Source organism: Balaenoptera musculus, chromosome 3, assembly GCF_009873245.2.
Source record: "Balaenoptera musculus isolate JJ_BM4_2016_0621 chromosome 3, mBalMus1.pri.v3, whole genome shotgun sequence".
Lineage (NCBI taxonomy): Eukaryota > Metazoa > Chordata > Mammalia > Artiodactyla > Balaenopteridae > Balaenoptera > Balaenoptera musculus.
The window spans coordinates 132,122,676-132,140,670 of record NC_045787.1 but is presented as its reverse complement, the minus strand read 5'-3'; the positions used below and the strand labels follow the sequence as shown (position 1 = coordinate 132,140,670).

The following is a 17,995-nucleotide window of genomic DNA, read 5'->3' as shown; positions in this document are numbered from 1 at the left end:
CTGCCACTTATGGAGGAGCACCTCATGCCAGGCTTCATGATGCCCTCCGAGTGCATTTTCATTTAATCCACACAACCAATGTATGTGATCCGTGATCCAAACAATTCTTGGCCCTATTTCACAGATGAGGGAACTGAGGCTCAGGGTGGTAAGTAGCTTACGCAAGGTCACACAGTTCATAGGTAACTGAGCCCTGATCTGAACCCAGGTGGGTGTGATTCTAAAGGCCATTTTCTTAACCTCTACCTACAATGGTGAACTTTGGAAGCTGAATTACTATGTAAACCATAACCTTTTTTTTTTTTTTTAGGAAAAAACTTCACTTCTAACCTTAGTTCTGAGTATAGTTTTCCTATCGGGACTTGTAAAAATCTTGTACACAGAACATGCAAATATGGAAAGACCACATCTGATATTCTATTAGCTGAAATTCTCTATAAGCTGGCTAATTAGAAATCCTACATGAATCAAATAGGAACTGTAATGATGCTTTTGGAGTTCTGCAAGATTCTCAACTCTGGAGCCATCAAGGGAAGATTTAATTATGTTCAGTCTAGGTTTTGCCTTAAGTACGTTTTACTATACACAAATTATTCTGAACTTTACAAAACAAGCATCACAATTATAGTACCCTTGAATAATGAGGATACACGAGGAACACAATTAGAGTGCCCACTAATAACAAGAATTCGTGAGGAATCAGAACACCCACTCATCCAGCAGGTTGAATAACAGTTCTCTTGGTAAGCTAATGCCTATATATGGGGAGGCTTGGAATGTGAGAAAGCAGCGTTCTGCACTCAACACTGGTGTGCCGTCACAGCAAAACTTTGCCTGAGCCTGGGGGAGGGATACCTTGCAGGTAGTTACTAAAGATTTCTAAATGGTATGGGGCAGCAGTGGTTTATGTAAGGAGGGAAAATATAACTGATTAAAAGCATGATGTTCACTGAGTTGATGGTCAGCAAATCCTGGAGTATATGAATTGTTGAGTTTGATTTAGTCAACCATGGGGCCAGCCCATGTAATTTTCTGTGTATGGAGCAAACCATTTCACTGTCTCTGTAACAGGCCACCCTGCCAAAGAGGGCTGGGACCAGGGAGAGGTGAGTGAGGTGGTGCTAGGGCACACATGGTACAAGGTGCTCAACCTCCCAAGTGAGTGCATCTTAGTTCTGGCCCTGTAATCAAAGGCCCACTCTGTAGTCTCCTGTTTCCTCTCCAAGGATGAGGTGGGTATAAAACAAACACCAGATACACCATGGTTTACCTCTGGTGGGGGAAAGAGAGTGACCAGAAAGGAGCATGAGAGAACTTTCTAGATGATGGAAATGCCCTACATGTTGACTGGGTTCTTGACTACACACATGTATACATTTTTCAAAATTCATGAAAGTGTATGTACACTTAAGATCTGTGCATGTTATTGACTGAATGGTTGTGTCCCTCCCAAATTCTTATGTTGAAATCTTAACCCCTATTGTGATGGTATGAGGAGGTGGGACCTTTGGGAGGTAATTAAGTCATGGGGGTGGAGTACTCATCAATGGGATTAGTGTCCTTGTAGGAAGACACATGAGAGAGCTCTACGTCTCTTTTCTCCATCGCGTGGGATACGATGAGAAGAAGGCTGTCTGCAAACCAGGAAGTAGGCTCTCAACAGACACTGGATCTGCTGGCACCTCGATCCTGGACTTCCCACCCTCTAGAACTGCGAGAAACCATTGCTGTTTAAGCCACCTAGTTACTGTATTCTTGTTATAGCAGCCTGAACTAGGACAGTGCATTTTATTGCTTATGATTATACCTCAAGAACAAAAGTAAATTAAAAAGCCCACTGGGCTATATCATAGCCTAATTTACTTCCCAACATTTGCTTTCAAAGATTAAAAAACATGATTTGAGTTTCTTCCCAAAGAGGACTGCAGCTTAAGCCTGCACAGGCATGTGAGAAGGATGACTGGGCTGTGCTCACAGCCCAAGGGGCCCCTCATGGACTCACCCCCCAAGAGAGCTGCCTCCTCACTCCCCACCCACACCAGGTGCTGCAGCCTCTCCTCTGAACCCAGTAAAGCTCTGGGCATGTTCTGTCTTCTTTCAAATACCCTGTGAAAGGAAATTTTGAGCAGCAGGGAGCTTTCAATGGATATCCCTGGAGGGAACAAAAAGCAATCAGCTACTTTCTTCCCCCTGTATGATTCTCTGACTTATTTTCTTGCTTTGTCTGAGTCCAGAGTTATTTACTGGGGTGGGCATACCTGATTTCAAATTCCAGTTCCATCAATTTACTAGCTAGATGATCTCGAGCAAATTACTTAAACTCTCTTAGCGTTGGTCTTCCCTAAGTAAAGATAACAATACCAACTCCTGTAGGGTTGTTGGAGGTTTAAATGAGATGACATACATACGGCACTTAGCATGGTGCCTGGCATGCTGGAAGCACCCACTGAAATGACAGCCCTTCATATTCCTTCGTTTTGGTAATTTGGTAAGTAAAGACTATGAAAATACAGCTTCCTGGTCAAATTTCCCCCAGCAGCTTTGGCTATAGTCATGATTCTCTGAATGTGGAGAGTACATCTGTGGGGTACAATTTCATACAACACGGTGTATCCTACACAGTGATGTGATAGAGGGCAGAGCTGAGACCAGCTGACGGAACATACCCAAAAATGCAGATTTTGCTCAATATTTAGAACTTTATAAAAATAGGAGCTGTCCAACAATAGACTGTGCTGGGTAAGGACGGAGACACATGACATAGGGGTGTTAGAAGGGAGCCCTGCCTGGGATAGAGGGTTGGAATAGATGTGTTATTAACTGCCCTCTGAGGTGCAAGCTCCAGTGTGGTCCTCCGGGCACTCATCCTTCTCAGCGGTCTTCTTAACCCGCACTCCCACCCAAGGAGTTTCTAATATAAGTCTCCCTTAGCACTTCCTGGCAAGCACAAATAAAAATATATTTGGGTAGGTGGAAACTGTTCAGCAGCTCTCCCCAGTTCTAGGCAGAGAAGAAGAATTGTGGAATTGCTGTATCACACACAGGGCTTTAAAAAAAAAACCCCTTACAGACCCGCTCAATGCACATAGGAGGCCTCTTGTTGACATTCCTCCATCAGTCTTGGATTCTGGTCTGGACCATTCAGGCCTCAGTTGATGGTCCAAGCTCAGGAAGGACCAGCATGAAATGAGCAGAATTCAAATCCTCCTTCTAAGTGAGCAAGCTCCCCTTATTCCCCAACTCCCCCCGCCAAAAACACACCACACCCATGCAGGAGGAAACACATACACATGCTGGAAAGTACATGCACACACACCCACGCAGAGCACCCATCTGACCTGCTGGCTCAATAGGAGGCTGGGCCCTACTGAGAAAATGTGGGAATATGGGAGCCGGGGCATTTTCTGAGGTTTGGCAAAGAAAAACAGGAATGCGACATGACTTGAGACATTGGAAACTTGCTACAAATCTCTTATACTGAACCAATCCTGCTAGCTGACTCAGGCTACAATCAATGTCTGCCTTTAGAAACTAATTATGTACCCTGTTTAGGATGTCTCACTTAAAATCAAGCTTGGTTAAATCCATCCTGCACAAAATAGATACCTTTATGAGATCTTAAGAAATAATCCTGATTCAGGAGTTGGAGCATATTATTAATGTGTGACACAGATGCACATTTTTTTAAAGGCGAAACAGTGTGTGTGTGTGTGTGTGTGTGTGTTTCTGGCCGCGCCGTGAGATGTGTGGGATCTTAGTTCCCTGACCGGGGACTGAACCCGTGCCCCTTGCATTGGAAGCGCAGAGTCTTAACCACTGGACACCAGGGAAGTCCTGGTGTGTATGATGAATTCCTCTGAGGTCGAATCAAGGCTCACACTAGGGCAATGTTTAGATACCGATGATGACACTAAACAAAAGACCAAACCTACAATCTCTAAAGACCAAAACATTATTGGGAAGTTATTGGTATAATTTAAGTAATGATTTGTGCCACAATCTACATCACTTGCAAGGCTGTTTTATGATAGACTCTCTACAAGTTAATTACTTAGAGATATTTTTAAAGTTTCCACTCATATACTAATTTCAGTTACTAGACCAGTTGCTAAAGGCTTTTTACATTTAATATTACCCCTAACCCTAAGTGACAGAGCTCTTAGGCAGGGGTACTTGGACTCCAAACTCCAGAAGAGGAAACACTTGCTGACTGAATTTCTCCAAAGGTAGCTGATGTTTTCCCTGCTTCTGCTGGCTACCTTCGGGTGGCTGGGTGTTTCCTCTGAGGTCTTTTAATTCCTCGCCTGTTCCTATCACCCTGGAATCCACCAAATTGCGAAGTCCTGCCTCTAGCTCTCTGACAAGTCAACCACAAGGCAAAGAGCTACTGCTGACCACCTATGACTGAAGGTCGACCCAGCAGAACGGCAGTGCATCAAGGAAGCTGGCTAGGAGCTTGGGCTCTGGACCGACAGACCTCAGCGTAGGGCCCTGCTCTGCCACAGCCTAGCTTTGTGATACTGGTCAAGTTACTTAACCCCTCTGAGCCTCAGTTTCTCCCTTTGTACAATGGTGATAAGACGGCCTACCTCAAAGAGTTCCCCACGGGTAAAATGAGAAAATACATTTTCTCATGCATTGAAATGTTCTCAGTGGTTATTTCTGAGTCATAGGATTTTGACTGCTGTCTTTGAACTTTCTGATACTCTTTATGTACAACGAGCATGTACATTAAAAAAAATAAAGCTCTTTTAAGGGGAGAAAAAAGGAAGGCAGCCTCATGCAGAGTGCAAACCTTGTCCCTTACAGCCTCTGGATGAAGCTATGACCAACTCAGGAAATGGCTCTGACTCACGGACATTTTCTTCTTAATAATAATGGCTACTGTTCCTAAGCTCAGCACTACAGAGATGCGTTCGTCTCACTGCTACAACATTATCAGGTGGGTAGTATTGATATTTGCCTTTTACAGAAGAGTTAACCAAGGCCTAGGAAAGTCAGAAAATTTGTCCAAGGCCACAGAGTCAGGATTTGAACCTAGCCTGGGGACTTCAGCCCCTGGGTGCCAATCAGCTTTGGGACCAAGGTGTGCTCTCTCACTGTCCCTTCACTGCCACCTTCAGGGAGGGAGCAGGGGTCCCGCTCTTGGCTGGTTTCCTCTGGCAGTGATTTACTACTGGTGTAAACCAACCAGAGACCACCTGGCCTAACAGCTGAAGGGGCTGCCGCTCAGGTGACTGCAGAGGAGTCCTGCCTGAAGGTGAAGACAGTGAGCCTGGTTGGGGTGAGATCTCCTGAGCCAAGTGTCCCCAGACGATCCGTCTCATCCACAAGGGCTCACTGGCTTCTCTGGGGGCTGCTGGGGAATGGTGATGGCCCAAAGGAAAAGGATGAGCCCTGGACTTGGAGTCAGGGACCCGGGTTCCACTCCTGGCTCTGCCACTAATCAGTCACCCGGCCTGAGGAAAGCCATCCCTTCTCTCAGGATCTGTGAACCAAGAGGACTTCTAGGCCTCACATCCTCCAAGTGTCTCAACTTCTCAGATAAAAAGCTCAGGGTGAAAAATGGCATCCAGGAGCTTTAAAAATAAATTCTTGTTTTCAGGGGCAAAGGCTTGAGCTCCAGCTCGTCACTCCACAGGCCACCTAACGCTGGTTATTTTTATTCCCCTCAAAATAACCTTCTCACAAGGCATCTGCAGACTACTGCATTGGCCTTTCTGTGGAGAGGACGCTTTCATGCTCTGCAGGGAGTCGCCATTAGCATGCATTACAGCAGATTCCAGACAGACCTCTGGGAAAACTGAATGCCACGGGAGGGAAGCACAGAGCAAGTGTCTAGTTGAGGGACACCGGGCATTCCGAGACCCCACGCCTCACAGAGACCCTTGGCCTGGGGAGGGTCTGTGACTCACCGGGCAGCTCTTTATAACTTTTTGATTATCACTGATGTGAATCAAAAGGAGACCTTCATGGGTCCACTTGGATACTTTGGCCGAGAACCAAGAAGAAAAAAGATGACTTTTAAAAATGCCTAATTTGTGTTATATGATTCAGGTCTAAATCCATCGGAGCTAGGGCTGCTGTAACAAATTACCACCAACATGGTGGCTTCAAACATTAGAATCTCTCACAGCTCTGGAGGCCTGAAATCAAGGTGCTGGCAGGGCCACGCTCCCTCCAAAGGCTCTAGGAGAGAATCCTTCCTTGCATCTTCCAGCTCCTGCAGGTCCCTGGCAGTCCTTGGCTTACGGCAGCATCACTCCAATCTCTGCTTCTGTCTTCACATGGCTTCTACCCTTTGCATCGCTCTGTATATAAATCTCCCTCTCCTTTCTCTTAAAAAGACACCAGTCATTGGATTTAGGGCTCCCCCTAAATCCAGGATGATAACATTTCCAGATCCTTAACTAATTAAATTCACAAAATCCCTACTTCCAACTAAGGTCACATTCTGAGGTTCTGGGTGGACCTGAATTTGGTGAGGGGTAGAGGTGGGGAATGCTCAAACCAACTCAGTACGAGTGTCCTGGCAGTTCAGCAAGCCTCACGTGGGTTCAGGCCTGGGCAGGGGGGTGGCACTCATGTTTTCTACCTGACATCCTGATCTAGCCCAAACGATCAGCCTTACAGATGATGGAACTGAGGCCCAGAGAATAAAAGTGTCTTGACCAGTGGCATACAACTAGGTAATGCCACAGGAGGCAAGAATAAAGAAAGAGGAGGGTATAGAGGTGGGTAAGGAGGTGGGGTGGCAGTGGGGTGGGGTGGGAGGGGATGAGGATGTAATTACTGTTTTACTTGTGGGGAAACAGAGAACGGCAGCTTTGCATTTGCAACCATTGTCCAAAGAAGGTCTAGATGGGGAGAAAAATGATAACTAGCTTATTAGAGACACAATTTAGGAGACTTTGAAGAATTAGTGCCACTCTGAGGATCAGTGTGCAGGGGATTGTTTGCCTTTTTTTTTTGGCCAAAGGAATGAGAGCTCCTCTCACTGGGCAAAAGCCTTTCCAGACTGGTCCCTGAAACATCGTGCGTACAGATGCCTGCTGGTTGCCATGGTGAATGATACTGATCTGAAGAAATGAATAATGTGAGCGTTGGGGGCGACAGTGGAATTACTCAGACAGTGGTGACAGAGACATCAAGGAGAGCCCAGAGCAGAGGAGGGGAGAAGGCACCATCCTTCAGCTTTGGTCCACTCTGCCTCTGAGGGCTGCATTCTAACCGGATCCACCGTGAGCACCAGGTAAGGGACACAAATGGCTCTTCTTGGAAATGGAAATGGCTCTTCCTTTCACACCGCTTGGAGGAGGGTCAGGCAGTGGTAATACGAACAGCTAAAAATAGGGGGGATTTAGAAACAGAAGCAGTGGAAGAGAAATAAATAATGGGAGACACTTAGTCCTAAAAGCTGTGAATGCTGCATCTTGACAGAAAGCTCTTCAAAATGCCTGCTGTAGAAAACTCAGTCTGCAAAGACAGCCAGCACAGATGTGAGGCAAACAGGAGAAGAGATTCATGACAAGAAACAGCATTCCTGATCGCTCCTGAGGGAAGGGGGTTTATGAGGGCTATTGCCTCTGTATCGTAAGTAATGAATTAAGCTCTTTTCATTGTGGTCCCTATTTATAGGGGTGTGGTGGGGTGGACGGGTGTGTATGAGAAGGAGACCCATGGAGGGAGTGCAGACACTCAGTGTCCTCTGCAAAGACTCTCGCTGGAGGGATCTGAGCACACCTGCCTTGTCCCTTTCATCCCCCATTTTTCTGGGAGAAAATTTCCAGCCAAACGGAAAGGAACTCCCCTTCCTGAGCAATTTAGGTCACTGTCATCCATAGAGAAGAAAAAGAAGGCCTGAAAAATCATTCACTGCTCGGCATCTTCCTGCAGCTCACTTCCTCTAGGAGTACGGGCACGAACACAGGTGGTTGGAGGGAAGCAGGGAGGAGAGAAAGCAGCTCGTAATCACAGTCAGTGTGGCTTAACATCCAATTCAGCTTAAAATCTGATCGACTGTTTTTTCCTCTGTCACTGCAATCTGCAATGAAACCTTCTGCGTTTCGTGTGAGAGAGGAGGGGCAGAGAACTGAGCTGGGTGAGATCTATCCGTGAACATACACAGGTTGACTATGGCTGTCTCTGAATTTTAGCTCAGGGGAAATTCAGCGGAGGAGAACAATCTCTCTCAAACACAGAGAATTAAAAAGGAACTAAAAAGCTCGAAGATGGCGCACTTTTAGCAAAGCGAGAGGGCTGGCGACCTGAAGAGGGCTCGTTTCACGTGTCGGGAAAAAGAGCAACCCTGTCTTAGCACCAGCACCTCATTTTGCAGTAACATTCTATGACTAAACCCGGCAGCCTTGCCTTAGTAACTCCAGTGGTCACGTGGCTTTGGGTCTTGTACTTGTTAGCTGATTGCTCCCCTCAGATTGCTCATCTGTAGAATGGGAATCTAGTTCAGAGGGTGTGATGAATAAAGGATATTTATTCTTATATGTTGAGCTTCTAGTGACCTGTGACATAGCAACTGCTCGCTGTTGCTGGTTATTACCATCATTAACAGTCACAGAACCAGCAGGCATCAAACAGTAGCAGTTATGCTGGTATTCGGAGCTGATTATCTTGACCTGTGAAACTCATTTCCTGGGTAATTCAGCTTTGAAAAAAGCTAACGAATGGACGAAACATGAGCAGAGGCTTTGGGGAGAAATCAGCTGCCGCTGAGTGACGACGCAAATCTCCTCTGGCTACGGCACTTGGAGGCTAAAAACACGGTGGCCAGAATGTTCTAGATGAATGAGCTCACAGCACTTGGGGCAGAAACAGGAGTTCCAGAGGGAAGTTTTAAGTGAAACAACTGCCTGACCTGGAGGTCACAGACCCGTGGTGACTAACGTGGAGACTCTGAGGCTGTGCTGATTTTTTCCTTTCATTGCCTTTCTTCCCCTTCTTTTTTTAAGGTTTGGGAACAATGTTGTATTTAAAGAATCTCAGCCACGGCAGGATGAGGCTGGGGGATGTGGGTGCATCTCTCTTGGGCCTGAAGGCCCCCACCTCTGGCATGAGACAGCCCTGATTTGAACCGTGGTTCTGCCATTTCTCGGCTCTGCCTAGCTGAGCACTGTCACCTCTTGGCCTCCATCTCTTTGTCTGTAAATCGGGGTCCATATTAGTCCCCATCTCGAATGCTCAATGCACGGTGGCTATGATTATCATAAATAAACACTTAAATGAGGAGATGACACTCTGCACTTTGATTCTGGTTTCAGAATCGAGATGAACATCGAGGTTGGGAACGTTTCTTATACGGGAGCCGTCATTTCCTGGTCGTCCTCGGAGCCCTGCCTGGAGGACTATTACCATATTATGTACAGGCCCAACTGGAACAGCATCTTCTCTGGCTATCTTCGCTACAGCTTCCACCACGAGGAGAAGGTGCCTCGAACAATCAGCTCCGCGGTGCTGCAACACCTCAACCCTTCCACTCTCTACTTCCTGTGCGTCAGCTGCAAGAAGATCCTCTTCCCCTACAGGCACTACTGCACCATGTTCCACACCCTGGATAAGAGTCCACTGGCTGCTGGAAGTTCCCTGGTGGACCCCCAGATCTCCCTTTGGGTGCTGATGGCCATTCTGCTGGCCTGCTTCACGGCAGTCTTAGCCTTCATCTGCCTCCAGTTCTGGTGTATCCGTTGCCATGAGCCTCGATGGTCTTACAGAGCCGGCCTCATGGAGGAAGCCAATGGCCTGGTGAGATGGCCAGAGGAGGCCCCGGGTCTGGGTCAGGGGGAGGAAGACCTGCAGGGGCTCCCCCTGGTGGAAGTGCCACGCAAGCACTCCGGAGCTGACGCGGAACCAGAAGCCGCAGCGGCCGAACAGGATGCCCCCGACGTGGGTGCCCTGCAGAGGGAGGGCGGTGCTCATCCTGCCGCACTGCCTCCTTTTGGGGAGTGAGAGGTGGAGGGGAGGCAGCCCACATCAGGTAGCTTAAAGCCCTCCACGCAGCAGGTCTCCGGTAAAAACGCATCTGCAGACTACCCATTCGCCTCCCCTCAAATGTCTGAGCTCTGACACACGGACCACCTGGTTGGATGAATGCCCTTTGACAAAGCTTCTCTAGCTGGAAAACATATAACCCCCTGGTGTGCAAAGGGAGGAACACGGCGTCTCTTAGGAGTGCCCATTTAGGGTAGGGGGGCTCAGTCAGGAACTAAAAGCATTATTTCAATATTAAAACAACCATGATTATTATTATGGTATAGACAGTGAAACCTGCATGACTTAAATAAAACACAAAACTTCCAGGAGATTTTTGAGTTGAAGATGGGCTCTTTAGTTATGCTTTCAGTCAGCTGAGGCAAACGTCCAGTCTCCTCTGCTGTTGAGGGGCATTATTTTGGAAAGATGTGAGAAGCCTTGCTCTGGAGTGTTTTCCAACTTTCAGCCAATCGCACACCACTTTGTACCCCATCTTCACTTTTTTTTAAACCACAGACTATCTTTACGATTATTAACAATACCTTTTCTTTAAATTGACTCATTTTTTGAACTTATTTTAAAACATAGCCTTATGCTACTCCCCAAATGAAAAACCAGCACCCTCCTGCTATAAATAGAAGGGAAGAGATATAATAAATAGAATGAAAACAAAACAATATTAAATTTGACTTGGATACTATTGCCTACTAAGGACTCTGAGCTCAGGGCTCTCTCATCTCTGATCAAAAGGGAGATTAGCAGTCGTTGGAAAGGTATTAAAGACATATTAGCACCAACATAAGACTTGCTCCTTGATATAATCAGCAAGGTTTGAAAGAGTATTGCAAAGGGAGTTACTTTGTGAGTGACTGTTAATTCATGCCATGACTGTGAACTGTCTACAGTGCTGTCTGTAAGGGTTCCCTGATTTGAGAGAGTTGCCTTGACCAGACTGGCTGCTCTGGAGAAGACACCTGTACTCTCTCAGCATCATCCTAAGACTTTCTAAGCCCCACATTCAGGCCCAAGTGAAGGGCACTCATCTTGGTTCCTCACACTTCCCAATCTAGGGCTCCCTGACCTAGAGAAGCACCTTTTCTAATCATGCTATATTTATCCAGTCACTTCCTCTTCTAAGTCCATCTGTGCTTACTTTGTGAAAATGGGGTCAAAGGTGGCAATTTTTCATCCATCACACACACAAAAATCTTGGCTTTTTTGCCGTTGTTGTTGAGCTACTGCACCCTTTCTGTGGTGTTCTCCCACACAAACCCGCAGGGTAAGAAACGATCTCCTACATATGTCATGGTGATGGTAAGACTTTGTGAAGGGTGTTCCCCAGTGCCCACCCCGGGTGTGGAAATGGAGCTGGAGGAGGGTGGAGATGCGTCTGCTTCAACCTCTGCTAAATCCCCAACACGGAGAACCTGCCCAGCATCTGGCCTACAGTGGGGGCTTAAGGAATGTCTGTTTAACGAATGGCAAAGGACTGAAAGTCCAGAACAGGCACCACCTGGGAAGCTTTGTTAGTGTCAGGACTGGCATTGTGAACAAAGCAGCAAAGAGACAGGAGGAGACCTCTCGGCTCTAACTCCGGCCATCTGGGATTTCCTTCAAAGCTCCACCTTCCCAACTGCTTCCTGTCTGCAAATCCCTCATCTTCACGGAGCACAAAATTCCCGAATCGCAGGATGATACAGCAATGAATCAACCGAGAACAGGAGGAGATGGGACGCCGAGACAAGGAGACCCACACACCTATTTCCCTGCTTGCCTCGTAAAGTCCCCCTCAGACTGTTCCTGCCCAGAATCCAGCCCCACCAGGTCTGCGCTCACCCTCACCCCTGCTAGTTGTGAACAAATAAAGATGAATATACTTGCAGCTGTTTCTGCCTGGATTTCACTGCTGCCTCTGTATCTCCATGCTTCTTGCTTTTCTGATTTGGGGAACACTCTTCTATCTGCTTTTGCTCACTAGTCCTCTTAGAAGTAGGACACAGGCAAGACCACTCACCTTGGACCCATAGAGGTAATAAGGCTGGACGTTGGCAGGTTTATCTCTTTGCGGTTCTTGGGTGAAAGGAATGGCAGTTCGGACAAAACTAGTAGAAGAAAAGAGATGGGGCAGCAGTTAACTGGGTCCTAATATTATTCTTCACGGGACATGATATAGCGGGAGCCCTTCCTGATCAGGTGCAACCACACTGTTTCTTAGGCGGTGGCCTATACAGGTACTTCTGACAGACTCCCGTTTAACCCCTATCTCCTTTTCATAGATGGGAACACTGTAATCCAGGTTCACAGGCTCGACTCTGGGCTTGCAGCTGCTCAGACAGTGGTCAAGAAAGTCGAGAACAGGGTGGGCCTGAAAACAGCCTTCTCCAGGGCTTGGACCCTCCACCCTCAGTTTGGTTTCCTCAAGAGTAGAGTGCTGCAAACTCTTTCTGTAAAGGCCCAGATAGGAAATATGTTCCGCTTTGCCAGCCAGATGGTCTCTGTCACAACTACTCAACTCTGCTGTAGCATGGAAGCACCCATAAACATGCTCATAAACCGTAAATGAGTGAGCATGGATGGCAGAGTTCCAATAAAACTTTGTGAATTTCAAATAATTTCTACTTGTCACCAAATTATAATTCTTTGGATTTTTTCCCTAGCCATCTCAAAATATCAATACCATTCTTAGCTCACGGGCTGAACAAAAAGAGCTGGCAACTAGGGGTGCCTTGTGGGCTGGAGTGTGCAGATCTCTGCACAAGAGGATTGAAAGTCCCAAATCTTTAGAGAACCGCAAGTCCATCTTGCTAAGTGTGTGGATTCCTCCCAGACCCTTCCGTGACTCTGGCACATACTTATTCTATGCTGGCCGTGAGCCAGGCCCTGATGACACTGAGAGGGCTCGTCTGGAGGAGACAGCTGGCTGCTTCTACCGCCACCCCCACTCTGCTTTGCACAGAGACTCCCTTACCGGTTGGTGGACCCATTGTAGCAGTAGTTGGGGAGGAAGTCGAAGTTCAGCTCCCAGAAGACGTGCAGGGTGATGCGGCCGTAGGGGGCAGACACGTTGTGATTGGCCTCCCGGAACATGGCATCGAAGCTGTCCAGGGTCATGTGCTTACACAGCAGCCGATGTGTGAGCCGGTTGATCTCCAGCAGCCACTCCAGCTCCTGCCCAGAGAGAGAGCCCGCGGCTGCTGAGGACTTACACACGCGCCTTGCACGCAGGCACCATTATCTGACAGATGCCTTTCATGCAGGTGAGGGCCCCTCAGACAACTTTATAACGGCCAGCATGGGACTAGGACCGCTACAGTAGTATGCGACGTTCCCTTCTTCTGAGTGAAGGAAGTACCAGACCATGCCCAGGGAGGCTGCATGCCTGCCCACAGAAGGGGACCACAGACCATGTGCAAATCCCTTGTCTGCCCCACCTTGGGTAGAAAAGCATGACTACTTGCTTTCCAGTTTCTAGGTTAGTAAGGAAAAAGCTTGTCCCTCTGAGTTGCAAGTAAAGTAAAAGAAAGTTGTGAACATCCATCCATCACCAGAGGCTCTATCTCCACCCTGCAGAAAGCAATCAAAAGAGCTACCACCTACTAAGTACTTACAATTAGGGTGGACCATGTGAAACTACTGTTTTTTAGGTCAAACACCACTCAATGTTAGTAATTTTTTATGGTTCAGTCTAATACATGCCAAGCAGTATTCTAAGCACTTTATATGTGTTAACTCACTTCATGCTCAAAAACCCCTATAAGGTCAGCATGATGGCTGTTCTTACTGTATACATATAGAAACTAGGCTTTAAGAAGTGCAGTAACTTGGCTTCAAATCCAGGAAGCTGGGCTCCAAAGTTCACATTCTTAACAGTTGTATACTATAGAAATTTAAAAAACAGCTGGGGGCAGAACGTTCCCTCCTCTGGACTCCTCCTGTGCCCCTCAGTCACACAGGGGTTGGTTACACATGTTGGCAAAGGTTTGGCTGCAAGCTGTGGACCAAGGACGTGCATGAGCTGTGGGCCCTGGTCATTTGAAATCCAACCTTCAGGCAGAGAACAGGAGCAGAGTGGATAACATCTGGACAGAGCAGGTCACTGCACTTGCTAGGAAGTAAAAAGGATAAAATCCTTTGGGCTGGCTTTAATTCCTTGCTGTACTGCTATCAAAGAGAATCAAGGCACAATCCTGTGCAGAAAGCATCTCTGTGATGCTCTAGGACACTCCTATACTGTAGTGGTTAAGCCATCTTTTGAGATGGGTATGACTGCCCCTGTTTCATAGAGGGGAAAACCGAGGCTCAGAGGGTGAAGTAACTTGCTCAGGGTCACAGAGCGAATACAGAACAGGGCTTAGGATGTGATCCCAGGTCTTCTGACTCCAAATCACGTGTGTTTGGCCCCTGTGACACAGCTGCCTGGAATAAAGAAGCAATGACTGAGAAAGCCCTGCGAAAAGTAAAGATGGCTTTACAACATAAAAGCTAAAAGAACGTCGGCAAAGGCAGTTCCCCAGAGTGTGGCCAGGAGGTGGGATGGTCAGAGGGCCAGCTGTAAGAGCTGGGCCTTGGAGCCCAGTTGACTACAGTCATAGGAGGTGGCCTCACACCAGAGATTCAATTTTATTCTCATCAGCCACAAGACCCCTCTGACTCTGGTTGGGGTCCAGAGTGTCGTAGACCCAGACCACGCTTCCAATCTTGGAGCTTCGTCTCTCTGAAACTCAGATTCTGTGGCTCTAAATCGGGGGCAAAATACTGTATCAAAGCCTGCAGCCTTAACTGGCTGCAGGTAAGTGAGACAAGCAGGGGGAGGAGGGGAGCCCCGGGCTGGGCTGTCCGTGGCAAATCGGAGAGCCGCTGCCAGATAAAGGTGGAGCGGCTACTTCACGCCATCTGATTATTTGTTACTACGCCGGAATGGGGCTTAGTGATGGCAGATCCTGCCATCTCTTGAAAGAAGGCCAAAATCTGGATTGCAATTCTGGAATGGCAGCTGGAAGAGTAAGTTTCCAGTCACTGCGCACCGTGAAGTAAATGAAGGGTGGAAATGCAGAATCAACTGTCTGCTTCCATCTCTTGGGGCCTAGCTAGCTGGATGGCATTTTTGCTCCTATTCACTTAGGGTGGGTAAGTAAGTAAAAGTAAGTAAGTAAATAAATAAATAAATGCAATGAATGTGCGTGATTTTATTTCTAAGATCACTGAGTCCCTTAGCACATGGAGGTGCCCTGTTACCATGAAGAGAGCTACAGATGACAAACTGGGATTGAACAATTTCTGTTCTAATGTTCTGTGATTTTTTTTTTAAATTAATTAATTAATTAATTATTTATGGCTGTGTTGGGTCTTCGTTTCTGTGCGAGGGCTTTCTCTAGTTCTGGCGAGTGGGGGCCACTCTTCATCGCGGTGCGCGGGCCTCTCATTATCACGGCCTCTCTTGTTGTGGAGCACAGGCTCCAGACGCGCAGGCTCAGTAATTGTGGCTCACGGGCCTAGTTGCTCCGTGGCATGTGGGATCCTCCCAGACCAGGGCTCGAACCCGTGTCCCCTGCATTGGCAGGCGGATTCTCAACCACTGCGCCACGAGGGAAGCCCTGTTCTGTGATTTTAACGGTCTCAAAGATGTGCATCAGAGACTGAAGGAGAGAGGGCTCAACTCCGCTGATATGGGGGTGCTGGAAATGTAGGTCCACTTCCGCCATGCCACAGGAGTTTTTATTACGTAATACAAACTGTGTTTTGCATCAGCCGTGTACTTCCAGCCTTTCAATCAGAAGAGGGCACTTGCCTGAGGGATGCAGGGCTCAGTGCATCAAGGCACAGAGGTTTAGAAGGCCACAGGGGTGGTCCAGGTGCCTTCTGAGAGGATGTCAGCTCTCTGTAGTAAAGCCGGTTTACTGGGGGGCAACACAGAGAAGCAGCACTGGGGAAACAAAACACCCAAACGGGCAACTTCTGTGAAGTAGTGGAAAGGGCTTTTCCACGGGAACCAGAAAACTTGAGTGTCAGCCGCACTTGGCCGTTAACCAGCTCTGTGGTCCAGGCGGGCCAGGAGAATAGGGGTCTCAAACTCAGGCACAGCAAGGCCTGGTAGGTCATCTCATGAATGAATTGTGCCACAGGGCCTGCGGCAAACCCAGGAGAGCCCAGCCCAGCCGATGGGAAAGTCTAGTCATTTCTAGGCAATTGCTGCCATCTGGGAAGGCTGGTCTGAGGTTGCCAGAGCTTCTGCAGTTTTATTCGAATTCTTCCAAGTGTTAAGTGTTGGCTCCAAATTTAAAATATGCTTCGCAGCCTAAACAAAACACAGCCTGCAGGCTGCCAGCTCTCAACTTTGGCATCAGATCCCTCCGAGAATCTATTTGCTCAGCTACGTAGGATGAGGGCCAGCGACCAATGAAATCTCTGCAACCCTCCCAACTGGGCATCAAGCCACCCCCTCCCCTATCTCAGGACGGAGCTTCTAAGGTGGAGGGAAGGGCTGAGGGGAGCACATCCTTTGCTTTGTTTCTCAGAAGAGGCAGAAGGCTTCTCAGCCAAGGCAGTGGGGGCCTCCTGACCCTACAGGAGAGAGCATCCCTGGGCTCTCCTCTTCATGGGCTTCATGGGAAGTGGCTACTCTCCTGGGGGATGTTGCCCTCACCTGACAAACACAGGCTTTCACTGTTTGTTTTGATTTTGTTCCCAGCTAAAAGAACATTCAGTGCCTTTCAAGGGCTGGGAAGAGGCCATAGATACCCACACACACCCCAAAACCAGTTTTTCCATAAGATATGCTCATTCATTACTGGAAAACGAGAAGATACAGATAAAAAAAAGAAGATAAAAACAAAAATCCCACCTCTTGGAGATAATCACTGCTAACATTTGGCAAAGAAAAATATTTCTTAAAGTAGATCTCCCAGAAGAACTTGTGCTATATCATAGTCTCTCAAAGTCAGTGACCCTGTACTTAGGTGGGCAGTTGGGTCAAGTTCTCCTGGAAATGCTTCTGAGAATCTACCCTGAGAGCACCTCATTTGTAGCTCAAAATTTCTATGTTCCTCTCTTTTTTCATAAGCTATTTTCATTAAGTGCAAGGAACTATGCAAAGCTCTTTCCAGGCAGTATCTCATTTCATCCTTTCGACAAGTCTATGAGGTGGATTCTAACATTTCCTCCATTGTACTACAGGCTTGCAGTATAAGATAAGTAACTCACCCAAGATCACCCAGCTGGTTAAGTGGCGGGGCCAGGACTGGGACCCCAAGGTCTTTCTGATGCTAGAGTCCTAGTTCTTAGTCCATTTTTCTTTCTTTCTTTCTTTTTTTATTTAATTGTTTTAAACTTATTTTTTGGCTGCATTGGGTCTTTGTTGCTGCGCGCGGGCCTTTTCTAGTTGGGGTGAGTTGGGGGGGGGCTACATTTTGCTGTTGTGCGCAGGCTCCTCATTGCGGTGGCTTCTCTTGTTGCGGTGGCTTCTCTTGTTACTAGGCACGCAGGCTTCAGTAGTTGCGGCGCACAGGCTCAGTAGTTGTGGCGCACGGGCTTAGTTGCTCTGTGGCATGTGGGATCTTCCTGGAACAGGGATCGAACCCATGTCCCCTGCATTGGCAGGTGGATTCTTAACCACTGCACCACCAGGGAAGTCCCAGTCCCTTTTTAAAAAACCACTTTGTCCGTTAAAAAAAAAAAACCTTTTTATTTTGAAATAATTTTAGACTTACAAAAAAGCTGTGAAAACTGCAGACTTCCTACATATTCCTGACCCAGTTTCTCCAATGTTAACCTCTTACATAAGTTACCTAAAGTAGGAAACTAACATTGGTACAATTCTATGAACTAAATGACAGACCTTATTCAAATTTCATCATTTTTCTCCACAAAGGTTTTTTTTTTTTCCATTTTAGGGTTCAATCCAGAATTCCACATTGCACTGAGTTGTCATGTCTCCTTAGTCTTTTCCAATCTCTAACAGATTTCAGTATCTCTTTGTCTTTTATGTTCTGGATGCTTCTGAAAAGCATTGTTC

At 47.3% G+C, this 17,995-nt stretch overlaps 2 protein-coding genes across 10 annotated transcripts in view; one reads left to right on the top strand and one right to left on the bottom strand.

Moving 5' to 3' along the window:
* The window catches only part of CYFIP2 (cytoplasmic FMR1 interacting protein 2), a 126,851-nt gene that overhangs the window by 39,661 nt on the left and 69,195 nt on the right, over window positions 1-17,995 (bottom strand). For all 9 annotated transcript variants that reach the window (XR_005019433.1, XM_036848505.1, XM_036848507.1 and 6 more), the window contains 2 exons: window positions 12,953-13,152; window positions 11,999-12,086 (listed from right to left, as the gene is read on the bottom strand). Coding sequence is in view for 8 of the 9 variants with exons in the window: in XM_036848505.1 (XP_036704400.1) it covers window positions 11,999-12,086; window positions 12,953-13,152 (288 nt within the window). In the remaining variant the exon portion in view is untranslated. The remainder of the gene's footprint in view (window positions 1-11,998; window positions 12,087-12,952; window positions 13,153-17,995) is intronic.
* On the top strand, window positions 7,184-9,960 carry FNDC9 (fibronectin type III domain containing 9). Its single transcript, XM_036848516.1, has 2 exons — window positions 7,184-7,252; window positions 9,276-9,960. The coding sequence occupies exon 2, from the start codon at window positions 9,283-9,285 to the stop codon at window positions 9,958-9,960; it is 678 nt and encodes a 225-aa protein (XP_036704411.1). The 5' UTR covers window positions 7,184-7,252; window positions 9,276-9,282.